This window comes from Hippocampus guttulatus, chromosome 12, assembly GCF_054856545.1.
Source record: "Hippocampus guttulatus isolate MCC_2025c chromosome 12, RoL_Hgut_1.0, whole genome shotgun sequence".
Taxonomy (NCBI): Eukaryota; Metazoa; Chordata; class Actinopteri; order Syngnathiformes; family Syngnathidae; genus Hippocampus; species Hippocampus guttulatus.
This window is the reverse complement of record NC_141272.1, coordinates 13,962,261-13,990,252: the sequence shown is the minus strand read 5'-3', so window position 1 is coordinate 13,990,252 and position 27,992 is coordinate 13,962,261. Positions and strand designations below refer to the sequence as shown.

The 27,992-nt window shown below is 42.1% G+C and overlaps 1 protein-coding gene and 1 long non-coding RNA gene across 2 annotated transcripts in view; both read left to right on the top strand.

Annotated features, from left to right (window-relative positions):
- The window catches only part of dph1 (diphthamide biosynthesis 1), a 67,721-nt gene extending 53,750 nt beyond the window's left edge, over nt 1–13,971 (top strand). Inside the window, exons 9-12 of the mRNA XM_086125896.1 lie at nt 1,056–1,156; nt 7,811–7,889; nt 10,362–10,496; nt 10,657–13,971. Coding sequence (XP_085982022.1) covers nt 1,056–1,156; nt 7,811–7,889; nt 10,362–10,496; nt 10,657–10,743 — 402 coding nt within the window. The 3' untranslated portion in view covers nt 10,744–13,971. The remainder of the gene's footprint in view (nt 1–1,055; nt 1,157–7,810; nt 7,890–10,361; nt 10,497–10,656) is intronic.
- Nucleotides 13,972–15,699: 1,728 nt separating this feature from the next.
- LOC147197500 (uncharacterized) lies at nt 15,700–27,789 on the top strand. Its single transcript, XR_015102566.1, has 4 exons — nt 15,700–16,364; nt 23,883–24,008; nt 25,641–27,591; nt 27,675–27,789. It is a non-coding gene; the product is annotated as an uncharacterized LOC147197500 (long non-coding RNA).
- The last annotated feature ends 203 nt before the right edge of the window (nt 27,790–27,992 follow it).

The following is a 27,992-nucleotide window of genomic DNA, read 5'->3' as shown; positions in this document are numbered from 1 at the left end:
GCAAATGAACCATGAATTCATATGAAAGATATTTGATCTTATTCAGTTCATTATTAAGAGTGTGAACTAGACATAAAAAACCTCAAAACATTTGTGCAGAATGTTATGTCGGCATATTCTGATTCAATATGTATGCGAAGATTTCATCCAGGTCAGTCGTTGTCAACTGATCTGCAGAATTTCTCGCCCGCGTGTTTTCCTTGTCTCTCTGCTCTAATACCCCCCCCCCCCCCCCCCTTTAAATGACGCTCCCATGATCAAGCTTTGCATGACTTGATGGTATCTGGAACCTTCATGGTTGAGATACTCCCAAGACCAGGCTTGGCACCCACCGTATGATTTGCTTAGGAGCATATGCTAATCTATTACGTGAGGCCCATATAAATGTCATCAGTATACGTTCAAAGACATATGGTGGTAGTCTGTAGCATTAACGAGGAGGAGGATTGAAGGGGGATTTACAAAGACTGAACTGCTCTACCATATTGATCTGTCGAGATTAAGAGGTGAGGTGCGAGATTAAGAAGTGAGGTGCCAGATAATGTTGTAAGTATGGGCTGATATATCTATTTTTTTTTTCCTTCTTGAACTCAAGTTATTCTAATGGACAGGCACACAGTCTCACTAATCGAACATGTATGGGATTTTTAAATATCTTCTCGGCATCGATGTACTTCCAACACTTGTTCTTCTTATATATTAGCATCAAAAGGTCAATTGATTGTGGAACCTTTCCACCTTTTGCTCAGGACCACCCCACTTAGGTACTGTTGCTGAATTCGGTACATTGCTTACTTTGGACAAGACAAAGGTGTGCCTTTTAATTTTTGAGGAATCCAGCTTGAGCCTTTGTGCGGAGCTTGCATCTCTGGATTGTGCATGACAGATAATGAGTCCAACTGGCAAGGCTGTTGAAGAAACCTGCGCTTGGTTGAAGTGTCTTTGTATTGGTTGGCTGCAAATAAATTGGCTTGTTGTGGCAACCACATGAGAAAATCATGTTTTGATACGAGGATGACAGATTCGGCACACTCCTAACTCTGTTCTCTCTGTAGCACCTGGAATCAAGGCTGCAGTCGCTGGGCAGGAGCTTTACTCGAGTTCTCTTGTCCGAGATTTTCCCCAGCAAGTTGGATCTGCTGCCTGATGTTGACGCGTGAGTAATGAGATGCCCACGCACGTAAACTAACATGCTACCAAAAGTAGGGCACTGCTTGATCACAGCCTTGAAGGAGATGCTGGTCAGTTGCTCTCATTGCCTAACTTAGTTCTCTGCTCTTATCAATATCACCATCACGTGCCTTTGAGACTTCCCCTATTTGACCAGAAGCGGTTACATATTATTATAAGACAGTCATACGGATGTACTGTACTGGTGGATCACCTCTTCTCTCGGCTTCTCAGTATGGCAGCATTATAAATTGTGAAAAGAGAAAGGATATATGCTTCTTATTACTGATTTATTATCTGTGTACATGTGTTGCTGCACCGTTTGTGTTCAGATATCTGTTGCTAAAAGGATAACACCGCCACACAGATGCAAATTGTTGGCTTGTGCGCCATTTAGTGTTTCCCATTGTATGTTCGCATTCAGCTAATGGAGGCTATGTAATTGTTTTAAATGCACAGCATGTAATTTTTTTTTTTTTTAGTTTGACAGCATCCTTCAGATCAGAATGGCAATAAACAGCTTCAAGGCCTCTTTTTTCCCCCCAAGAATATTGTGATCTGCCGAACTGCTGCTTATTGTGAAGTGAGTTGAGTTACCTGCCACCAAACCAGTGGCTCTCAAGTCAATTGAATATTGTCAGCGAGTGATGTAACAAAACAAAAGCAGTGAGAATTAAAAGATGGGGTTGGGGAGGGGGCAAAAAAATGTTCAGTTTCATCAGCAAGACAGGGCAAAGCATATCAGGGCGATATGTGTGTTACCTGTCCTGTATTTGTTTGGTCGGAAAGGATTACTTAAATAAACAAGAATTCCTTTTGATGCAGTGCAGACTGGGAATGTTTGATGCATGTAGGGATCTAGAGTCGGTCGATAAAACACGCCGCCCAGTGTGATAAACTACGCCACTGAACGCTGCAGTCTTGCCATTATAATCATAAAAACCCTTTGAAAAGTTGCCGGTGATTTCCCGATTTGAAGGACGGAAGTCAGTGGGCACTCGAGGCGTGCAAATGTTCAACTCTCGCTTGGGCTCCCATGATCCTTAAACTCGGGTCTTTGCTTGCTTACTTACTTAACTCGGGTCTCTCTTTCTCTCGCTCTCTATTTATCATAGTAGGTCTTAACAATTTAGAGAAATTATATCATTATGATATTTGTCCCCCCCCCCCTTGATATTATGATTGCGATTTAATATGCAATAATTTTTTCTACATGTATGCCGACCGACCTTAAATCAAGCACTTTTCCTTCCCCAAATTGCAGCCTTGGAAATCTGGAAAATTGCTTTCATCTTCATTACAGTGCCGATTTAAATTTGATTAATTGTTCAGCCCTCCGGCGCAGCAATGAGAGTTGTGATAAGCGAGAGAGGAGTTGGTGAGAGAAGGACAGCCGGGTTGAGCTAGACTGAGACATGGAGCAATGCGGAAGAAGTTGAAGGGGGCCGGAGCTTGAAACGTGGTGAAAGAGCTTTTTCTTTTTGTTGTTTGGCCATCTTATTTGAGAGCAATGTTCAAGTAATCCAAGTCGGGGCCAGCTCGCCCGTCCGCAAAACCTCATTATCGACACAATGACTTTTTTTTCAATAACATGTCAAGTGTGACCTTTGGGGAAAATCCAAACGTCGTCTTCTCTTCAGACCCGCATAAGGTGACAGCGCATAGGGACAAAAGCATCGGGACACCTGGCCATTACTTTCTGAAAATGGAAGACAATGTATGAATGGTGGAGATTATTTTTTTTCTGTCCATTTGTGAGAATCAGCGGTCAGTAATACAAAGTTCCTTGTTTTGTGCATTTGGAACAGCAAAGGATTTCCCTACACTGTTCCCACTATCTGGAGCATAGAATTGTCCAAAGTGACTTGGGGTTCTAACTTGATCCATGTTTTATTCATTCATTAACTTTTTTCTACACAAATGTGTACCATTATGTATGCACAGTAACAGTATTATTAGCCAGAAATGGCTCATCAACAGGTTCACACAAGTAAAAAAAGAATCAAGTACTAATGGTGTACTTTTCCTTCAAAGATTATATGCTCAGAAATGGTCTCTTTGATAATTGAATTTAAAAAAAAAGTATGAGCCGAAATACTTCCTTCAAGCGCCTGTCACAACAAGTTTCAGGTTTGAGAGACGTCCAGATGTTTCAACTGTGCTCGTTCATTCCTCCATCGAGTCCACTTGAAGGACCTGAATATGAAAGTGTCTTTTCAAAAGCGAGCGACAGCACTGTTTCATAAGATAAGAAAACCTTTATTCGTATCGTGAAATTCCCAATTCACAGCAGCAAAGTTATGAAAGGAAGTAGAACAACAAAATATAGGAGCTGCTGGAAAGGCAGCCACTCTCGCGGCGCCATTTTGAAGTCAAAATAACAAAAATAACACAACACAACACATAGGACACAGACAGTCGTGCAATTCATAATTGCATCCGTGATTTATCAGAAGAGCCGCCCGCATTTATTTTGGGCTTATCTGATTCACGCAACTGCAAATTGTTCAGCTGCTCCCGCCACCCCTGAAAAGCCCACCTCTGAATTCTTCTGTGTGATGTCTAGCTACAATAGACGCAACAAGCCAACCAGGCGTCTTGCAATGTGCCGAATCCACTGTGTCGTATTGCGGGAGGGATGCAAGCACGAGAGAGAATTTTCGATGGAACGCAGAGCCCTGTTTCAGGCTTTCTCTGCCTTTAGACACCCACGTCGTCATCTAAAAAGCCCCCCCCCCCCCATTATCTTATTCCCTTAAGTGTGTAATGAGACTCTCCTCAAGCAGCCTTTGTACTATTGTACACGGATCTCCTCGCCACACACGCTTATCTAGACTAGACTGTCGCCATACCACCCACAGTGCATTGCGGCATTGAATCTTTCCTATTTGAGTTTTTTTTAACAACAGCCCAATTAATTGGCTGTTTCTGTGAACATGTTTTTACCACTTTTGAGTGTCTAAGGCCTAATTGCTTCAGCGGCGCGTCAGGAATGAAGCAAGGCGCTGAGTACCGCTCATGGCTTCAGCAGCACGAAATGTGACGTCTCCGGTTAGGTTTAGCGCTCATGTGACAGATTGTCTCACAGTATAACATTTGTTTTCGAATTTCTTTTCAAACGTGTCCATATAAATTGCTTTCGAGATGAGCCCAAAGCTCACTTTTCTCCTGTCCCCTTTCACGACTGTAATTAGGAGAAAGTGAGTTATTTTGGGGTCTCTTGAAAAAGCTTCTATCCATCTGTCTGTCTTGAACTTTTCCTGACACTGGACGAGAAGTGGGATTGATTCGATGAGTCCCCAGTTAATCGCAGGGCACAAAACATTCACATTCAGGCCTGAGTGAATTAGGGTCGCCATTTAACCGCATTTCTGTACTCTCTGTCTGCACCCCCACCCCCCAAAAAAACATCAACAAAACAACAACAACAAAAAAACACTCAAGCAAGATTTCTTAAAACATAACTTAGCCTCAAAACTCACCACGCTTTTTTTTAAGGTGTTTGCGGCAGGTGTTGCCATTTTTTGAGGCAGCAGAATACCATCTGTAATTTAGAATCTACAAAATGAACAGGACATGACAAAGCATTGTCCCAAAATGACCAGAAAGTGCTCCAAAATCAATCCGAAATGGCCCAGAATTGTCCCAAATTTCCGTTTATTTTTATTTTATTTCATTTTTTGTCTGTTCTTACGTCTTTGTGAGCTCATCGTCAGTCGCTGCCCAAGTACTGCTCCAATTGAAAGCGCAAATCAACCAAAAACTCATGGAATACCCCTATTTTGTTCTTGTCAGCTAGCTTAAAACAAAGATGCTTTGCTTGGACAAAATGTCATGCTGATATCACAGAAATATGTCAGAGTCGCGGGGGGGGGGGGCGATTAAGAAATACCCAATCGTTCCAATTTATGAGACTCTCGTTCTGAGGAAGAACGTTTTTGCGGACCGTTTTTGGAAGAGCGTACTTGGCGAGTTCACAAGACCATACTCTGCGTTCTCCAAACTGAGAAACGGCCAGCGTGTCCCAAAATGAACAGGAGATGTCCCAAAGTTTTTGAAAATTTCAAAATAAAAGCCCAACGTTAAAACATTTTTCATTATTTCTAACTTCCACAATTGTTGAATGATTCAAACCATTCCAACTTTGAACTGTACGGCAAATGCGAGTTGAAAACTTCAGCAGTCCAATTCAAAATTTCCGCCGGAATTAAATCGTTTTCATACATTTCCTCCATGTAAAAACAATGCAATGAATCTGCTTGCGAGATCAAATAGTCACAATCGTAACACTTGAAATTATGGCGAAATACAAGAAGTCATTGTGAAAGTCGATCACCAGCTAATCTTACCGATAACACATGCCCGAAAGTCTCTGTTTATTAAATGAATACTTTGAGATCAGAAGATGCCCGTTTGCTTTTTTTTTTTGTCCCGTTTTTGTTTTTAGTTTTTGTTCAATTGGAAACATTTTGTGATATTCTGAGTCATTTGCCAGGCATGAAATGGCATCCATTCATCCATATTGCCTTGAGGGTCACTGGCAAGTACAGGACCAGTCATCCGCCAATTGCAGGGCAATTCTCATTTGAAGTGCCCACCGCAGTTCCATGAATAGATACATTTGAGACATTAAGGTGCCCTGCAGTCTTTTTTATTTTTTTCCTTTTTAAATAACCTCGAGTTTGTTGCTTCATCTCAATTTCATCTTACATCTTCTTCTTGCTGACCCAATGGACTGTGAGTATTGCGTTGCTGTTGAACTACTGTTCTGCTTTCAACCACGCTGAAACTGCCTTTAAGACGATGGGTGTGAGCATGTTACATAAACGCATAAATGCTTGCAAGTGATTAGCCTCAACCGATGGACTTCAAGGTCTCATTTCCAATTCGCCATCTCACTCGGTTGTGCACACACACGGCAGCCGTGAGGAGATTGCTTCAAGTGTGTCTGACTCAGCTAGCTCTCAAATTACGAGGGATGGAAAAGAATTCACTCTGCGGGTGAGAGAGACGTTTAGAGCGAGGGGGGTCGCAGGATTTGAAAATTAGAAACCGCCACGCGTTTGCCCAGAGGGCGGGCGGAATATTTCTGTGCGAGTGGGAGTCAACCGTGCAATCAATTCAGCCGCTCAGAAACTTTGCCAAAGTTGGCATAGGAGGGGAACAGACAGATGGGCAATAGTGACATTCGGGCGATTAGGCTTTTATTCCCCACCGCCCTTCCTTCCTCTTGCTCCGTCGTTGCCTCTTTTAACGTCGCCGTACAGCTAGCCTTCTCTCCTTGGCCTTGACACGTGTCTCTTCATCGTTGCTCGTCAATAACTGGAGCGCCATCATTGGAATTAGGCAGTGACAACGGAGCCTTGGATAGGATTGATCTGCCAAAGCTAACCCGCACCATCCCTTTGCTCCGGCTTCCATTATCCCCCCACCCTCCACCCCTGTATTATTCATTTTTCTTCCCTCCAGCTGTTTAACCCCCCCCCCCCCCCCCTTTCCCCCTTCATGCTCCCCTCATGCATTTTCAAGAGTAAACACTTTTCTCACAGACAATCTTGCTGCTCCGGCTTCGCCTTGCCTTGTGCCCCACCGCCCTCGTCTCCATCTGCTCCATCTTTATTGCTCTTCCTCCCTCCGCTATCTGTGTCTTTCTCATCTCTTTCATACACAGACCCCACCCAGCAGTCCTCCTTTACTCCCTCCCACCACTCTGTCTGCCAGCTATGTAGGCTACCTCCATGGAGACTTGAATGGTGCTTCTTTCTTTCTTTTTTTTAAATTCACACACACCTACCCTTTCCTTCTGTTTCCTATCATTGCTTTTTTTTTGGGGGGGGGCGGTCCTCGAATGCCCCTAACCTCTCACCTACCCCTTTGGCAGCATCAGTCATCCCTTGACTGCTTCTGCAGTCACACGGTGTAGCGCGGCTGTTTGCGAATCAGGACACATCTCTTCAACAGATGCTTGAGATCAGGTGGAAGCAGGAAGCTGCACGGTTCCTACGTGCGAGAGTGGACGCACATGTGCCCCCCCTCCCTGCCTCACCATAGGATCTTGGGGACTAGTGACTCTGGTTGTTTTATGCTCAGATTCAGAAGTATGTGGGTAATGACAATGTTGCCTCCATCATAATGGTGGTCAAAACGCTCCTATGATAAGAAACCTTGGATTATTAACAATGGCAGCGCAGAATGTGCCTGGAGTAAACGAGATTATTTACTGTAATCTTTTATTTTGCGGATCCGATCAATGACATTCTTGATCGATTAAATTATTACTGAAATTATTACATTTCAGCCAATCACAGGCAAAAATGCAAAATACCTGCTGATCTGAAGTCTGAAGTCTAATTGGAATCAGCATGAGTAAAAACGATTATTCATTGATTTCAAAGCATTTATTCGCCTACAAAAACTCAACTATAAATATGAATTAAACAAAAAACAGAAAAGAAATTCTGGCAAAAATGCGATTCTTTGGAGGAGAACAGCTTGTTGTTCTGGCCCTAATTGGAGCTGAAAGACAAGACTTGAATGGCCTCATTGTTTCATTTCAAATCCATTGTCATCATCCAAACACTTTGACAGTGAGATTCTCTCGGCTTGATTTGTGGGAATTCATGTGCCTTCTCTCCTGCAGGTGGGTACAAATTGCGTGTCCGCGACTGTCTATAGATTGGGGTTCAGCCTTCTCCAAACCGCTGCTGTCTCCCTATGAGGTAAAAATGACCCACTCACTCTTGCCGTCCACTTGTCCGTCTTTAAACGCACACACAGGTCGCGCGGCAACGCTGTTGGATGCCAAGTTGTGCCATTTTGGCGCCGAGGTTGGCTAAAGTGTTTTTTTAAATGGCGCTGAATTTGTTCAGTGGAAGCCTAGCGGCAACATGATGGCGGGCAGGCGAGCAGCCCCACCTGCAGGCTGCTGGATGGCACAGCCGCCGCCCCTCCTTGCTGTCAAACAGAGCAAGTCCTCAACAAGATCCATTTCAAAACCAGCTGCTGCTGATGTAGCAGACAAACAATCCCACCCCACCCCCGTCCCCCAATATAAATAAATAATTAGAATGCGGTGGGTTGTGATGCCTTTGGCTTCTGTGGCTGCGGTTTGGGAATGTGAGCTATGAATTCATTCAGATATCCTTGTGAAATGTCTCTAACGGGACTCGCGGCCTTCAATAGGAAAAGCCTCTTTTTGTGTGGGAGCCTACTTTGCTCTCCTTTGCAGCCACTTTTTTTTCCTTAACATCTGCATTCAAATCGATTGAGCTGCATTTGCGTTAGGAACGTATCCCCACACGGTCTCTCGCCACTGAGTGCTTTTAGGTGTGCTGTGGCATTTAGAAAGAAGATGACAGCGGCGGGAGGGAAAGGAGCCGAGAGGGCGGAGTGTGCCCCGGGAAGGGGGGGCTGCTGGGGCGGGGGATACTTATTTTCAGGGCCTCTCATGTTATATTTATAGTCAATAAGACGCACTCGGCTCTCTTGTCGGAGTGGGGATTAGCGGCACAAGCTAGCATGCGCAGAGCGGAGGAGAGGTTGGAGAGGCAGTGTGCCAAAATAAGTACACAGAAGAAGGCAGTAGAGCAAAAACAGTAGATGGTGAAAAACTCATCCTTTGAGTTTGCTCCCATCACTTGAATTTTTACCAATTTGAGTCTGTTTAGTGGAGTGACCTTGCTATTGTTCTAATAATTCAAGCTCCTGCTTTGACATGAAAATGGCACCTGATAGAGAGAAGACCTCCGCCCGAGGCCAAACAAACCTCATTTAGCTCAGCACTGGATTATTCACCTTCATGTTGTCGCTGTCCGATGACAATCGTGTAACTCATATTTCAGGAGCTTTAAGAAAATGTTGGCAGGGGAATATTGTGGAAAAACACAGCACAAATTCATCAGCATCCGAAATTCAAATCTTTATTTTCAAAATATGTTGGGCTCACTGTACAGACAGCAGTTCTATAATATTGCAATAAATTATTGAATAATTAATTCATTAAAAAGAGATTTTTTGGAACATGGTTTAAGCCTTTCAAGGACAGCGGTTACTACAGTGGACAGGTTATCAGGTTACATGGTGAATGACCGGATTAATGCTGCAGCCAAAATTCATTGTGCTGCACCTTCTGGTGCGCATGCCTTGGCCACCAATGGGCAGTATAATACAATCATTCAGACATACACCAAGAAAAATAAAGCCGAAAATACAAAGTTATCTTCGCGTTAGCTAGCAGCTAGTTTAAAACAAGCGGATCTTAAATTGCATTGCTGTTATCGCCTCAGAAAAAGTGAATATCGGTCTTGGTAAAGTGGTTTGGAAAATATATGGTGTGGATAAAGAACTATTAAAGTGTACTTCATTTCCCATAATAATGAAATTGGGATGTTTCATTTTTTTCAGACCATGATGTGTTTTTCGGCAAAAGTCACTCACCTGAAGTGATACGGGATTCGGGGGTAAACGAACAGCAGTCATGGATTTCAGATACAAGTACAGCCTCTAGTGCTTAGATATGTTGCTCCACTGTTTCTTCAAACATCCGTTGCTTCTAAAACCTTGATTCTCAATGCTAACCATTAGCATGTCAACAGTGTTTTGGATTGTGTGCTAGCTTGATGTTTAGCTGATTTTGCTCAGGCTATCCATCGACCGATAGTTGTTTTAAGAACACACAAAGTGTAATACTGTTTGTTGCGTGCTTAGTTTGACAGTAATCTTAACTCGATAGTGGCAAAAAACAGCTTGGTGCCTTTTTATTTTTTAATGCTAGTTTCAAATGTTATCTGCGGAACTGCTGCTTGCTGTCAATCAAAGTGAGTCATTTGCCAAATCCGGAAAGGTAAACGGTGAATTACAAATGTTAATCACAAATGAAATTCGAATAAATTTTCCTCTTTTCTTTCCCAGTCAATAAAATGTAAACAACATAAAACAAGAAAAAGGGCAACACAGCTCCTCCAACAGCTGCTGTGTTGTGTATGCCATGCAGTCGCAGACAGCAAACACGATGACTCTCACCTGTTCCAAACTCACTATTTTGACACCTGTCTCATTTGTAGTGTCAATCTCTCTGCTTACCCGCACATACAAACACTTCAAAATTCACTCTATGCGAGCGAGAAACAGTAAAAATCCCAAACCTCTTCATCCCTCATTGATTTGATTTCCTCTCCCCATCCTTCCCTCAGGCAGCAGTGGCCCTCCAGGAGACGACCTGGAAGGAGGTCTACCCCATGGATTTCTACTCCAATCAGAGCCTGGGGCCGTGGACCCCCAACCACCCGGTCAACCAGCCTGCTCGGCCCCCTCGAGCACAAGCCCAGGTGAGGAAGAGCGCACGCGGGATATCTTCATATGCGTGTGGCCATACTGACACCTAGCGGCGCTTGCTGCACGACCTCCATTTCCATAGGCCGCACAAATCTCCTCATTTGTGTAAATAGCTGAGATTCCATCTTGATTTCATGTGATTTATTATTTCAGGTCCGCCCTGCAGCTGCTTTTCTCCAGACAGCCAACAAGCAGTGTATCCAGGCGCAGTGCGCCCCCTGCAGCTGCCAAGGGGAATGACAAAGCGATACTTATGAAGACTAGAATGGGAGAAAGTGGGTATATTTCCACTTAAGCCAGCCAACCTGCCAGAATGAATCCCTCACTTCTTACAGCAAATCACATTGTACTCCTCCACACATTGCAACATTTCGAGCACGCGCTTGTGATAAAGGCTTATAAGTACTCATGCGTATTCATGAGTCACATTCCCTTGGTGAAGCTGACCGGGGTTTGTTTTTTTTGACCGCTATACGTTGCGAATGTCAGGGAGAAAAAGAAAGTGAAACAATGACCTAGAGTGTTATTGCGACTTTGGTTGGATGCAAACCATTTGACCTTGATTTCAACGCCGTCGTACGCAGCGTGCTTGACACGCAGCTCCCTTGTGGGATCCACACGACGGTTTGGAGCACTTTATTTATTTAATTAACACTGCAAGAGCTCTCTGCCAAATAAATCCGTCTTGACAATACTGTCATTTTTGCTTTGATGACAATTTACAACACAATAAATGAAAAAAAAAAAAGATTTCTATTTTGAGTGATTGGCAGCAGGTTTTTTGTTGTTGTTTTTTTGACCAGATAAAAGACTGGAGCAAGAATATCCACCAGTCATGACTGCTCTCCGTTCTCATTATTTATTGATGGAGTCTTCTGTCGATAAATAAATAAATAAATATGTGAGAACACAAATGTTGCTGCAGAAAAGCTCCCCCCCCCCACCTACCTAATGGGTGGGGTTTCGGTGTTATTCACCAAAAAATTCCAACATTCTTTCTATCATGACGTCTCCCTGGCAACACATCCATCCTTCTTGTCATGTGTTTCACGATGAGCCAGCCTATGGGCAGATGCACAGCAGCAAAAAAGAAATAATCAGCCTCACCAAGACCTCTATGTTGGGGGGGGGGGGGGGGTTTATTTATTTATTTCTTGGGATTTTGCTTTTTTTTTTTTTTTGCATCTAGCAACAAAACTGAAGTGCGGCCCTTTAAATTTTTTCATTTTTAATTTCTCTGAAGGGATCATCTCATCATCTCTGAAGGGATCAAAAAGAGGATTTGATGAATGTCTTAGTTAGTCTTAGTCTTAGTCTTAAATTGTCACATGTAATGTGTATTTTAAAAAAACTATTACAATGAAAACGAATTAAAATGATGATCTTTGACTCTTTTAAATTGGGTAATATCTCCTGAATAAATCGTCCACTTGACTAATTGTTCAGGGCCTAATTTCAAACACTTCCCAAGTCTTTTACTGTAGAAACATGTTTGTGACAGTGACATCATTCTGCCAAAACATCTTCAGTAAACAAGAATTATAGTACACTTCTCTCACCCTCTTCCTCGTCTTGCTGAAATTACCCGATCTTCCTGCCCCATTTGGTAATGGGCCAATGGCAAGTCTGACTTTACTTAACATGTAAGCCGGTGGGTGGCGAGCGGAACAATTTGTGTACTTTAAATCAGGAATTTATTTTCATCATATTATAATTTATTATATCAAATGAAGAACACGCTCCAAACTGTTTTTTTTTCTTTTTCTATTCCACTCTTAGTTACTGTTACAGCTGTATCGTTTCTTTAAAATAACTGTTGCACTTTCCTAAGATGAAAAGATTTACGGATTTTATGCACTGTCACACGAGTTTTGTTTGGTTTCTTGATATATACACTACTCACAAAAATGTAGAATTTCTGAATAACTAATGAGAAAATTGTGCATTAAAACTGCCAATTTACAAACAAAAATCTTGGTAGTAATCGTCGGCGGTGTATAGGAAAAAATGGTCTTGCTCTAGTCAAGGTACTCGCATCTCAAGGCCCCTCTTTGTTTTCAGAGGTCTGTACAGGTCAAAATTCAAGGTCACAACAAAGGCGAACAAAGCGAGAAAAAAATTTGTAAAGTCAGTGGACTCATAGTTTTACAGGTTGAGAAATAACCAGGTATTTGAAATTGCATATCGAATTTGTGGTCTCACTGACATTTTTTTCTGAAATCGACTTAACGTGATATCTCATCTTTTATTTCTTCCTGTCTTATGTTTTGCTTGACTGTCCTGGAGCGAGCTAAAATATCAGCCTACTTTCTTATCATGTCACATCCTCATGTCATTACTTTCATTTTCCCGTGTGAAAAATCATCATCATTTGCTTGAACTACATTTGTAGAAGGCCTATGTACTCATCTTTAATACCAACTTTTAGTGCCCAGTGACCTTTCACCCGCTCTGTAGACAGTGGGTCAGCTGATTGGTTTTTGATGGCAACTGACCATCACGAAAGGGGTGCTTTTAGATCAAAGTTCACTATTAACAAGGTCAAACATCCAACAACCACACACTGCGTCACCTTGTGTTATGAAAATCCTGATTAAAAAAACGGCGTGTTTACCGCAGTTTTATTAAACTGCATTTCTAACAGTGACCACTAGATATCACTGTTAGCTTAGTTTGTTCTTAAACGGCGTGAGTCATCTCTCTCTGAGGAGTGGCCTTGTCAGGCACAGTCATCCTACCTGTTTTTGTTACTTGTTCGCTGTTATTGTTCGTCGTTGGAATACTTAGTTGAGTACATGTTTTGGTTCCACTTCGCAGGAGTTGCACGTGACTGAGGAAGTGCGTTGATCACACGCTTCAGCCTCTTTTCATTGATCCACTTGAATACATTGAAAGACACTCACTGTATTGCGTGTGAACTGTCAAGACATTTCGTAGGTGGGTGACAAACTGCAGTGAGAAAACATACGTAACAGGGCCAGTAAACAACTTGGAAGTACTTAATGTACTGCATTATAATTATACAAAAGCTGTGAAATAATAAATACCTGACGTGTTCTTTTACTATATCCTCCATTATCAATGGGTGGAACAAAATGTTTAAGTGTTCCCTCTACTTCAGTAATTAAATGTGGCACCGCCTCTTTTAAATTGAACTCACGCCTTTGACTCTCCCTTTTTATCTCTTGTTGTCCACAGAGAGGTAAACATTTTTAGAGCTGGAGAAACTTTTGTTGTCATGTACAAGATCAAATATTTCCATACATTGCTGTGCCATATAATTTGTGTAGGGGTACGCTGTATCAACATAATTGACGAGGAGGACATTGGTTTGGTTTCTGCTGTTTTCGTCGGGGATGTTGTGTTTGGGGGAGAAGAATCGATGCCGCGATGCCCACGGATGTTGTTGTGACAATAATAATGACAATCAGTGTCTGGTGTGAATACAATACAGGTATTTTTCAGACATGTATGAGCGTCTTTGGCAATGTTGTTACTGTGAGATTTGCCCTATTCTATTTTTTATTTTTGAATGGGGAATACAGTTTAACAGTGTGGCAATATAATGAAAATATGTAGCTAATCCAGTTATTTTAAATCCGGATAGGTTAACAGCTAAAATGATCATGATTTAATTATCACTGGAATTAATACATTTGTTTTACAACGACAACAACTTAAACTGAATTGTTATATTTCATAATAAAAAGGCATTTAAACCGGTGAAAAAGATGTGTTTGAAAGCTGTAAACTGATGTGTTAAGTACAACCCATGAATGAAAAATGCCTCTCAACGACGTATAGTTATGGTCAAAAGATTAATACACTAAAGCACTTACGATATGCTAAATGCTAACAAAAGTCAGCACATAAATAGTGTCATGTCTTGAAATAAACATTTTCGGACCTCCCAAAACACTCGATGGTAATTGATACAGATGCGGATGCTAACCCCCCCCCCCCCCCCCCCCCAAAAAAAGAAGTGGTGTGCTGGTTGGGTCATCAATATTCTAGACCAAAGAAATCGGTAACCCACACACGTCTCCTCTATTGCAAGTCTAGTGTCCATTGTTTTGATGCGATTACATGGGACTTGAATTAGAGTCTTAAAGCGAGTCTCAAGTGGAAAGAAACGACTACTTCTGAGTAGGGGCTCAGCTTGTCCTTGATGCTTGTCGGACCGAGAGCCCCCCTGCGTCCCTTGTGATCTTCCAGGAACAAGTGGTGTTATTCTGAAAAAAATATTGCTGATTTAGAACGAGCGTTAATTTCGTCCACTGAGTCATTGTTAAAAAGGCTGAAGAGCGGGGTGGGGGGGGGGGGGGGGGTTAACCGACAACACAAAGAGAGCGAGGAGGAAATGTGACTCATTGGTGAGTAATGTACGCTGTTGCTGCTGCTGCCCACTGCAAGTATCGCTGGGGTGCCGTCCCATGCTTGAGGATGTCTTGGCTTGCTGTGTGACTGGCTTTAGAAAACCTTTTGCGTCAGATCCGTTTTTTGTCTGTACTCTCTGACAATGTTTTCCAACATCAAGGCAAGACCCCTTATTTGGTTCAGTGAAGACTATTCTGAAGAGGAACAATTTAGTGATTTTTATCAATTTGCAACATGTTTCTAACTTCTAAGCAACATTTCAGGAAGTAAAAGATAATTGTAATATTCTTGGAAGTTATCGGTCTGATTTCGAAGGTGAACTACAGCACAGAGACTCGTAAGACTATAAAATAATGTGGTGTGCTGCAGGGATTAATTTTAAATCCCGTACTGTTTAACCTATATGGTCTTGCTTTGCGGTATTATCTGAAGGCGTGAAATGAACTTCCGCAGTTACGCAGGTGATTCACAACTGTACATCTCCTTGTTTCTGTTGACACCGATCTAATGAATGCTCTTTTGAACTGTATAGAATACTGGATGGCAGAGAACTTTGTCCAGTTTAACCAGGACATAACTGTCATTTTCGTCTCTCTGTGCTGAGAACCACAAAGAGAAGCTTTCGGACTGTCTTTCAATGTTTCTTCACAGCGAACTCAACTTGATTCACAATAGGTAGCACTTTGGCAAACAGAGTACAGTATAAGGCTGTGAATTGAATTTAACTCTCCCAGTTGATTGTTTATTATCAAATTAAATATAAACATAAAAGAATTACAATGTTGGTATTTAAATCAACCACGTGGTTTAGCCTTTCATTCTTCCAGCTTCACGCCAACACTAAATAGCAACGCTAACAAAAATACCCTTTAAGTCATGGTGTGAACATGAATGGCGCAGCAAGACATACTGTACTCTACAACAGTACTCAGTCGTGCACTCTTTATCGTCTGCAAAGAATGATTAATATTAGTGCCGTACTGATGAGCTGAAAGGAGTTATGTTTCATTTGTCTGTCTTCTACTGCCCACAGGTGACCAGTTTAGTCATACTAGAAAGAACAAAACAATGGTCGTTCAATTGATGCGGTTTGACTAAACTTGAATTCTTTTCAACTATTTAAATAGACTGTATCATTACTGTATGTTTTTTTAAATATATAATACAAGACTATTGTGTGCTATCCTCATTAAATTACACGTTAATTTTTTTTGTTTGTTTTTGTTGTTGACTATGCTGTCAATTCCTTTCCAGATGTCCAATGAAAGCCGAAAGTTTCATTTGGAGCTAATGGAGTGTCTGGTGAGTTTCTGCAATGCTGCAGGTGCTTCTTTTCACAGATCAGAGACTTGAGCGTGATGGCTGGCCATGCTTACGGTCATGTCAGAGGGTTCGGCTCCACCCCGAGGCCTTGTAGATGATGGGCGGATGGATGCGCGTCACACAGCAACCTTCTTCAGATGATTCAGCCGCAACCAATTAAGGTCAGTTTGTGTAAATTATGATTCACGAGGGCAACAAGTTTATTGCCCAGCCAAGAAGTTCCTCACACAATGAAATACATTGAATCTGGACCGGCTTAATAAGGTAATTGCTAAATTACAGGTTACTTTGCAAGGCAAGCACAGTGAATGACGCTGAATCACTCTTTCAGTATGGCTCCTCCATTATCGTTTGGATACTGGTTTCATAACATGTCCTAGCACAGTAAAAGTAGACTTCGAGTGTAAATGTCCAAAACACATTGGAGACATGCTGTAAACATATTGAACATGAGGCGCAAAAGCTCTGGAAATTCCTGCAGTATGATAGATGAAAATATTGTAAAACTTAGCTAGGGTAACATCATACAATCAAAAGCAATCCTTTTGTATTAATCCAGTGAGTGTTTGCTTCCTGATACATCTCCAAGCAGGAAGCAGATTCACAATTTTGCTTCACTTTGCCACATCTATGTGGCTGCATCGTCTTCGCATATCTCATATAAATGTCTATGATAATGCTTGCGGTTGTCGCACAAGGCGCCATGCATTTCATGTGGCCCCCTTAAGGCTGGGCTCTGGTGACGGGTCCGATTCTGCAGTTAGCCGCTCTCTCACAGCGTCATGCACGGATGCATCATTTATTTATTTTGAGGAGGCGCTGACGGAGCGGTAGCTAGGTCGCGGACGGAGGATGGACCGGCCAAATAGGGTACAGTGCCCATTTGTGAATAATTAAACAAATCATAAGAATATTAAAACAAACGTGTACCTAATACTTAACCACCGCATTTTGTTTATAATTGGACTATATGCCCAAATGAGCTATTGTTTTCTGTGCCATACTGTCCCGACACATCCTACAAATGTTCACAAGTGGACAACTGTGAACAACATTTTTGGAGGGCGTTGCAACTGTACTGACCTTTTAACATATTGAGTATTATTATTATGTTATGCCGTATCACTGACATGGTTAAAATGCTGCTACAAGTCCCATTTTCTTACATAATTGAAAAAAAATTCCAAAACAAAATAGCTACATATGGAACCATTTTTTTCAACACATATTGCTGTCGTACTTTTCGTACAAGGCCTTAACGATCGTGATGGGCTTCAAGAGGAACATATAAATAATCAATAAACATGTGTTCTTGTTGCTGGTGCTCAATTTGATTGCCAGCCTAGCTGCCATCATCATCAGTCCATAATTAAGCGGCATGGAATTTACTGCTGAAAGGCCAACAATAAAGGAAACAATGTGCATAAATCTTTTTATTTAATTTTTGAAAGAAGACAATATCACAGATATCCAGTAGAACCACTCAGGTAGTCAAACGAGAGCTTTTTTTTTTTGGGCTTGCCCGATTAATGAGCTGATTTTAAATGCCGATATAATATGACTTGGTCATGAAACAAAACCTGCTGTTGAATTGGTATGAGCAGGGAGTCGAGAGGACATTCAGAGCTGAGAGAATCTTATTCTATTTGAATTGCGTCGTGCTCCACCCTCTCAGATGCCCATTAAGACGCAAATAAGTGTTGATAGTCACGCGTTGCTTTAATTGACCTCTCTCTTCATGAGAAAGGTGTCGGCTTTGGATTTTCCAGTCATCACTGCGTGACAAAAAAAATAATAAAGTTGAAGAAATGTGATTTAACGTTAAAGGGCATCATGCATAAATCGTGATTTGCCAGTCGTTTCACTCATTACGTTGCTGATGTATTGCATACATTTGTGGCCTAAAGCTAAATTCATCAGTTGATGTATTTTTGTTTGTGTTCCTTTGTGTTGGAAAGTTCAACAAACACTCAAGGACAAAAAGTCTTGAAAATGCATTTTCTGGCTGTAATTCATATCATTGTTGTTGACAAAAAAAACGATTTTTTTCCCCATCTATATTCTTTCTTATATTTTTTAAAATCACACTGCAGCACAGAAAAATCATTTAGAAACGTTTACTGACATCCATGATTTAAAAAAAAAAGTGTAGTCACATTTTTTGACCAGTGTAATTGGCCCATCAATTGGCATCTTTGACTGCCAAAAATTGGGAGTTGGCATCAGCCTAAAAAAAATTTTTTTTTTAATCCCATTTCAGCTGGGCCCTGTTATTTACAATAACAAAACATGTTTTTTGTGTGAACATACGCTGCTGTTCCCCTTCAACAAACATTCACACAACTACACCACAAATTATTTTAGAAGAGGAAGTATAACTGCACCTCACTTTTCCGTGCCACCTTGTTTTTTTTTGCCCCCTAGCGACCATGGCTGTAGACTGTTACCGCTGGTGTCGTTGCTACAGTAACAATCTAATGCCACGGTCGCCATGGAGACAGAGGAAAGATGCGAGGTGCGAGAGCGCGCCATTGGTCGCTCTGGCGGCTGACGTGGCGCCGGTGGTGACGAGGAAAAAAAAAACTTGTCAGGCGTCCTCCTCCTCCCCGCTGAGCCCTTGCCAGGCATCAGTAGCCATGACTGTAGACTGTTACTGTACTGGAGAGGGCTTTTAGCAGTAAGCAGTCTAGAGCCAAGGTGTTGATGCACTGACCACAATGCAAGAAGGGATGACATTTGACTGCAGGGTGTGTGAGAGAGACAGAGAGAGAGGACCGTGATGAGAACTTGACTCGCGGCTAACTTGACTTGTAAGCAACCGCCAAGTAGCCAGCCTGACAACAACAACAAGCACGACACAGTGTGTATTTTTAGTTTCATTTTGTTTTTACATATGATTGATTTGGATGCCAATAACCCATGAGTCACACACAGGATGTGGACGTCCGGGAGCGGCATGGCTTTGGCGGCTTATGCAAGCTCAACTGACGTCAGTGCTCTCGACTGATGTGTTTTTGTCGACAGGCCCTTACTCCTCTTCCTTATCTTCCTCCTCTCTAGGACGTGTGGAGGGAGCAACAACCGCGGGTCGTAATATAGTTGTCAAGCCTTGTTGTTGTTGTTTGTCAGAATGGGCAAATTGATAGAAATAACAGAGGTTGGGTCGCTGTCCATGGTCCCGAAAAAAGTCTATTTGCTCGATTTAAAGTAAGTGTAAATGACTTCCGATTTGGGATGGGTTGCGCCTGAGACTCTGGGTGGATGCGATCCTAGCTTCATCCGACCAAAAGTTACACCTAATGGATTATAGAGTACTTGTTTAGGTCTTTAGATTTTGACAGATGAATAATTAATCATATGTGGGTGTTTCGACATTGATAGATTGGTGAGCGTATTTTGGTGACTAGATGGTTGGTGGACGGACAGATGGATGAGTGTGTTTTGTTTGATGGATGGCAGGCTGCAATAGTCATGTGTTTTTAGACAGATGATGATTGACTGAATGGATTGATAAATGTGTGTGTGAGAGAGAGAGTGAATGAATATATGGATGTATATATATATATATATATAATAAGCGCTTTCATAACAGCTGCAGCTGTAACAAAACACTTTACAGAACATTTAACATACAATAATGCAACAAAAGATATATGTAGATGTAGGTATAGATAGGAAGATAGTGGTCCATGTTTAAAAAACACTGGTTGGCATGATCCCTTCCTATTTCTTTGCCATCTGCTCACCACGCATACCACAATCTGAATTACAGTCCCAGCCATTTTCTTCACCTCCCAAAGTCTGCACTACTTTTGCAAAAAAACAAAATCCCCCCAATTCATTCCAATATCGTTTGAAAAGTTAAGATATCCTTTATTTGTCCCACACTGGGGAAATTTACAAAGTGAGGGGTACTGTGATTGTTGCACTGTTTTGTTTTTTAATCTGATGAGGAACCTTGTATTGAGCAATGCAATATGATGTAAAGCTTTATGTTGAGCTGTATGTTGTCCAGTTTGTCGTCTATGTACTTGTTGAGTTGAAGGATTTGTTTTTTTGAAGGCTGAATGGGCGGACAGTTTGATGGCTGACCAGTGACTTATTTTTAAACGTGGAGGACGGATGACTGTATTCCGACAGTCGGTACTGTAACCGAGTGAGAGAGATGGTGGAGGCGGGGTGAGTTAAATTTTGTCAAGCGATTCTTTTTCAGCACCACGGATAGTGCTTCTCGGTCATCCTCACGTCTTCCCTCCATTCTCGCTGTGCACGCTCTGCGCTCTGTGGGTCTCCCCCGCCGTGTTCATTCGCATTCTGCTCAGTTGCACTCTTCCCCAGGAGTTACCTTGGGGATTTTGCATCACCAACCAACCCCGCCCCAACCCCTTCCTCCCCTTGGTGCTCCCGCCGCAGGGAGCCCGTCAGCGTGGACGTCAGCCGTGCGACGTGCGGTGCACTGTCTCTTTAAGGGCCGCTGCCGCCGCCTGATTGGCTGGCGCGTGCGTGTGCGCAGGAGTGACGCAAGCTTGACTTCGTCGCAAACGCGTCACGATGTCATTTCACACCGCCCAACCACGCACACACTTTTCCAAAGATGGAAAAAAAAGAAAAGCAGGTGAGAGGATACAAAAACGGAAGGAAGATCGATCTCTCTCTCTCTCTCTCTACATATATATATATACTGTATATATATACACACACACACATAAATACATGCACACACATATAGATGATGGATATAAAATTGACCAGAGTCACGCGAAAAAAAAGGATATATACGTATATATATATATACACACACCTTATTGCTATGCCACTGCTGAGTTTGAGAATAATGAACTATAAATCGTGATCATACTACCTTGTACGCATGCACGCGCGTTCACACGCACACAGTTGTGACGGCCCATGTGCGCCAAAGTGACTCACACTGCAGTAACTTTCAGCCCCCCTACGCTACCGTAAAGCTCCTTTATGATGCGCACGCCAAAATCAAATAGTACGGGGGGTGGGGGGCGTTTTGTGTCATTCCAAAATATATCGACGTAATTTTATTGCTGGCATTTTTCACCACTCACTTCGCCCCCCCCCCCCCCATTTTAAATGAAAATGTGGTTGAATCCGGGGTACCATGCAGAGACTTACCTTTTGATGTCCACGTGTGATGGAGCGGCGCTTGCTTCCAAAATGAGAATACAGAAGAGGTGTTGACTGTTCACCGTCGCGCTTCCGTTCTTTCGCTGCCTGCGTGTGTCATCCGGCTGTCCCGCGGCTGAGCTCTTGTAGTAATAGTGATGGGAGAGGGGAGGGGAGGGGTGTGGGGTGGGTTGGCTGCTTGGGGGAAGGGGGGGGGGGGCGTTCATTCATTCAGAAGCATCACCTCCGCGAACGACCTACGTGGACTCCTACGTCATCGAGGAAACTGGTAGAGGGAGGAGGGAGGGTGAATGGGGGCATTTGAAGGGGGTGGTGGGGAGGGTGTATTTTATCCCGAGAGGCAACTGTGCTCACGCACACAATTCTAACTAAAACTATTTTTATCCAATCGCCTCGCCGGTTCTCAGCATTGGGTGCACCTGCTTCTGGGAGCCAGTTAGCTTTCATCAATTGTTTTTCTTTGTTTTAATAGCTTTCATGTCATGAAACGTTTTTAATATAATAATTAGTTGCAAACAACATTGCCCAATTAGTAAAGTAGATTGTGGTAGTTTTATTTTTATTGTGATGCATCATTATTTTCATTGATATATTATAAATGTTATGTTCCGGTTTATTGTGTGTGTGTATTGTGTGTGTGTATAATGCCTGTGTGTATATATATATATATATATATATATATATGTGTGTATATGCTGCATATATATATATATGTTGCATGTATTTGTCTTACACAGTTTTAATTTATTATTTAGATAAATGGTGTAATTCAATAATTTGCTAAATCATTTTTTATATCAGTAGCTTTACATATCCTTGTACTGTTTATGTATTATACATCTATCTTATACTTTATATATGTCACCGTACAGCATGTATGTTTGTGTATTATTCATCTTCATGCAGATATGAAAATAGTTTGTTACAACTGCAGCTGTTGTGAAAGGATGCTTCTTACTCTAAACTGCAGCTGCTGTAATAGACATTATTCTAACTCTTTGACGGTGTCAATCAAAAGTGAAGATTATTAATTTGGCATTATTAATTTGGCATCAGCACACATTTTCATTTGCAAACGTTGTCACACAAATTGCAGTGAATTTCCAAAGAACGTGAAATAATTCTACAAACAAAACAAGACACTTTGGATTCATTTGTGTTGAGAGTTTCATATTTGGTGGTGTTTAAAATCTAATATACTTCATATCATCATTAGGTTATCACACATGGGTCAGTAAAACGTGCTTCTTTTTTTTTTTTCAATGAATACATCGTTGTCATTGAGCTGTGAGTCATGCATTGAAATGTGCTTGAGCAGATTTCATTTGTTTATGATCGCATGGACGGATGCTTTGGCGTGTCTGGACAGGAAATAATATATAAGCAGGGGTGACACCCGCATTTTTATACGCGACTTCAGTCGAAGCCAAGCAGGAAATACACACCCCTTCACAACCACATCACGATCATATATGGGAGATGATAATTAAACCTCCATTTCAATTGGTTGTGCAATCCATGACATTTCGGCAGCACGCCGTCAGAAATTTGTCCTTTGGGGGAAATAGAAGCACATCTTAACACCCTCAAAAGGCAACCTTTCAAATTTATTTTCTGTTTTAACTTCCATTTTTGTCTTTGACGCACTCAAACATCATTAATGCCTCACACACACACTTTTCTCTTCCTTCTCTCGCCACACTTTCAGTTTCCCCACAATTCATTCCAGCACCCCCCCCCCCCCCCCCACCACCCTCCATTAGATACACCTGCACAATCTAATGACATCCTGTTCAAATTTTTTAAGATGCAGATTAGATAAAAATGTTGATGTTGGTCATCACGGTGGTACTTTTGGGATTTCTTTTTCATTATTTCAAGTGCACCACAAATGGCAAAGAAAAAAGATGGAGCGAGAACCATAGAACAGGACTGCGGTGGCAACAAGAGACTGTTGCACTGTACCACATGCGCAATACAACTACTTACATGCACAAAGATTAATCTTAACCTATGTATAAAATGTGTGACATTGGTTGTATGCAGGATTAAAATCGGTTCACTGGTATGAGTATTAAATGAGATTATTTTCGTACTGTATTCTGATTTTAGAATATATTTTTCACAATTTGTTGTATCACAAAAGGAATACAGTAATAGTTAATTTTATCCTTGTTATGTTTCATAAATCAATGAATCATTTCTTGAATGAGATAAATAAATACAAGAGGAAGAAATACATTTTTAATTAACCAATGCTAAGGGGGGAAATTGGCTCCATTACTTCAACAAATATTGCAAGACTTGTGACGGCCCAGATTAAAAAAAACAACATGATGTGACCCATGAGGCACGCTTCTATCTATACTTCCCAAAATTGAAAAATTATCATTTTCCATGTTTAGAGGAAAACATTCTTGGAAATGTAATGAACAATGACATACACATGCACGCACACAGGAAAACAAGAATTGGTGTTAAAAAAAAAGGTTTCTTACATGTCATTCATGTCGTCTCCTCAGAGTTGGTGTTCCTTTGATGGCCGGTTCTGTGTCAGGGAACATAAAGGCAAGTCGCAGGAGTATTAAAAAAAAAAAGGGACGCGTCACTGATGATTCACCTGGAGCAGCAGCAAGGCGAGCGACAAGGTAAGATTCACAGTGTGGAGGAGTTGGACTGAACAAGAGTGGCTAAACGTCTCAGTTCATCACATGGTGAATGTCAAGGATGGGGAGGGGGTGATGGGTGTGTGTGTGTGGGGGGGGGTGTATAGGTACACTTGCGCATTTGATAACACTTGGCAGCCAATGTGTGCTGTTGCATAACGAACGTAGGCCTAAGTGTTCATTTAAAAAAAAAGCCAGAACTATGTTTAATGTCTTTGGAACATACAGTCTGAACATTAACACTGCACTTAATTAAATACAGGAAAAAATGGGGGTAGGGGGGGCAGTTAAAGACTCAATTAAAATGTTATTTGGATAAAATTTCAATCTTCAGTTGGTTTACCGATTACAAAAAAAAAAGTTTAAAAGCAGCCCCCCCCCCAAACGTTTTTCAAAGATTTCCAGTGACTGCAATAGCTATGCTAGTTTCGCCAGCGTGTCCGTGTCATTCCCTGGTATGTGTCAGGAAAATCTAGCAGACCTTCATGCAGAAAAAGTTATTTGGTTTGGCCAAATGAGTCGTTTTCTTAGTTCGATGTTTAGCTTGACTGTAAACATCAAGTGGGTGTGGTGTGGCGATCAACAACTTGAGGCAGCTTGGTGGGCCAAGACATTTTTCTCATGTAAAATACGTGCCTTGGCTCAGGAAAGGATGCGAAACGCTATGCTTGTGGTTCGCGACCATCTGCTCTGGATTGTTCTTGGCCTGCGCCAATTCTGATATTTGGCAGAATAAAATTCCGATAATCGAATGACCTGCCGAATAATGAAAGAACTGCGATTGGCTGGCAACTGGTTCAGGGTGTCCCCCCACTCTACTGCCCTGGAGCCTATCCCACGGCTGGGATAGGCTCCAGCACCCCCCGCGACCCCTGTGAGGAGAAAGCGGTTCAGAAAATGGATGGATAATGAAAGAAATTATACAATGAATGAAATCACTTCTTATTTTGTTTCCTTAACACTACCAACAATAAAGATATGAATTACAGGCAGAATATTACACATTACCCTGTTTTTCCTCATCCGATTTTTTTTTTGGGGGGGGGGATGAATGTCAGTGAATGTCTTGTTTTGTGATGTGTTTAAGAAACAAATCAGTCGCTAATGTTGGCCAATCAAATCAGCCAGCCAATGAATCAGTCTGCCCCTGCTTACGATCCGGTTTTTGGCTTTCGATCTTTTTAACATATTCCCTTTGAGACGCATCACTTTGATAGGTTTTAATCAATATTTTAATGAGCGCTTCCGGCAGCTCACATGGGACACTGCGACGCCACACTGCTGTCAAATATTTCTATGAGCTTCAACTACTCATGAAATCGTCTGGCATAATTCCTCTCGTGGACCCTCCCCTTCAGGAAAAAAAAAAATGTGATAAGCAGGTACACAGAGGATAATGAGGCCAACATGAGAAGTTGAACCATGTGATGAATGAAATGTCGTGCTGGTCAGTTCTTCTATCTGTATTTTAGAAAGTGAAATAATTATAAAATACCATGTGTCGAGAGTAACAAGTTCTTGGAAATGGCATTAAAAACATATGTTGCATTCCACCATCCCTCTCCTCACAAGGTTTTCATGAATAAATATCATATGTCTTTTTTTCACCCTCAGGCGTGATTTCTGAGTATCACCACCAAACACACGCACCCTCCCATAGACATCTTGTGCAGTGAAGAAAAGACGCAGCGGTACAGACATCTGCCATCTTCTGGAATGTTTGTTTTATTCGCTTGAGGACTCACATTACTCTCCCATTTTCAGAGGGAGTCAGCATTGGCACACATCGCTCCACTTATCAGTATTCCGCTTCATCACTCGTCCTTCCTCACGGCTCATGTCTCTCCGCGTCACCGTCACACAAACGACACGGAGCAGGATTCCTTCGTCTGCGGCCATGTCACCTCATAGTGTACCCGCTCAGCATTGGAGCTGACCCTCAACAGCCACAACATGTTGTTGTTGATCCAACAACGCGTCGTGTAAAAACACGAGAACATACTTTCCCCTTTTCAGATTAAAGATTAATCATCCACTTATTCAAGTCAGGAAGAGAAAAACCTGAAATTGACATGCAACATACAAAATGTGCTCGGACAATCAACAGTATGTCAGAGTGAACTCAACATCACTTTGGATCCAACCAGCAAACAGTTTCATCCGGTTTGAGTGCTTGAGTCACACCACCTTTTCTCGTCTCTCCACAGAGCCGGATGCTTGTGAAGCGGTATCGAGACGGCGTGTTGAGCACAGGTTGGATGGAGGTAGAATACTCAAGTCTGACTCATGAGGAGGAAGATACATCAGATGCATTTGGACAATGTCGTCACTCTCATCACGACCCAAACTAAATGGCCACTGTGCTGGCCATCGTTGGCTGTCAATGATGTGCGTGTGTGTGTGTGTGTGTGTGTGTGTGTGTGTGTGTGTGTGTGTGTGTGTGTGTGTGTGTGTGTGTGCGTGCGTGTGATGGGAGGTGTTGAACTAAGTAACTTGTCAGCGAAGAGGAAGTGTGTGTTTTGCAAGGTGAGAATGAGCCCCCTTCCCCCCAAAAATTGTGTTGTTTTGCACAAAAACCCAACAAATTGGGTCGTTTGGTGATTCATTCATTTGAACCAACTCTTTGCCAAATGATTTCACCCACTGCTTCTCAATTATTTTCTTTTTCGCTCCCCCCACAGGAAGAAGCAAACATATAATGCCCCCCTAAACTCTCCACCACAACGATTTGTCTATAAAATTGTGATGTGCAAAACATTGTATCCTTATTTATGTTAAAGAAAACAAAAAGGATCTCGAGGAAGAAATATAGATCACCTTACAAACCATGGTTTTAAATGTCTCTCCACATCTCTTTTTATCCCTATTAACTATTTTTCATTGTGTCTTAAGGATGTGTTCACCGCTCTGTGTGTGTGCTTGTTTGTTGCCAAAAAAAAACAAACTTTCACCTTGAGTGAGTGCTCCCACTTTGACCATGAGATCGCCACTACCCACTGTAGTAGGTTTGCAATTACACTGTTCGAGTGAGACCCCCCCCCCCTCAAAAAAAACAAAAAACAGTCCATGTTCCCTGGATTGACATGCACCCCCTTGGCCATCACAGCACCCCACCCTTGCCAGGAGCGCCCAGACCATTGGGTTCAATAAATTACCCAAAAATAATTTTCCCCTGTAAATGGGGTCAAATAATTCCCCCTAGCATGTTTTGTGTGGGTTATTCATTTGACTCAAAAAAAAATTTAATGTTATATTTGATAACCCAAAACACTGGGTCAGTCCCTTTTTTAAACCCTGTTGGATCAACATTCTCAACCCAGTGCACTGGGCACCCACCCAGATCTCTTTTTTGGAACCAGTGTATGTGTAAAGTTTAAAGTGTATGTGACTGTTTTTTTGCATCAATTAGGGACATGATGGTGATATTAAGAGGTGGATTAGGTAAAACTAAATACCCACTGAAGGCCCAGGTCTCAAACCCATCGCCCACCACTGGACCACACGGATGTCCAGAATGAGCAAATCCTTTCCACGCCGATGACTCGCTTTTCAAGCAACTTTTGAGGTACATCTTCATCATATTAATAGCCATAATTCCAAAGTCTCCAGATGTTCTGTATGATATTTTTTTTCTTCGTTTTTAATCAGAGACGCGCCTCACACTCTCGTGAGCCCTCCTGTGGAAGCATGTCTTGAATGTGGATGAGCACCCCCTGCTGGTTACGAACGAAGACTGCGGTAATAATAACCAAGTGAAATGGAGTCCCATAGAAAAGGCATGAGATGGAGCCGAGCAACAAATGTAACACATCTGCATACTGCATGTGGTCAAGAGAGGGGGGGGGGGGGGGGGGGGGGTCCAAAGGTAAAATCTACCCACCCCCTTATCCACCCACTCATCCCTCCCACCCTCCATCCTTACATCCATCCCTGAGCTGTCCACACACAAATGCACATGAGTCATCC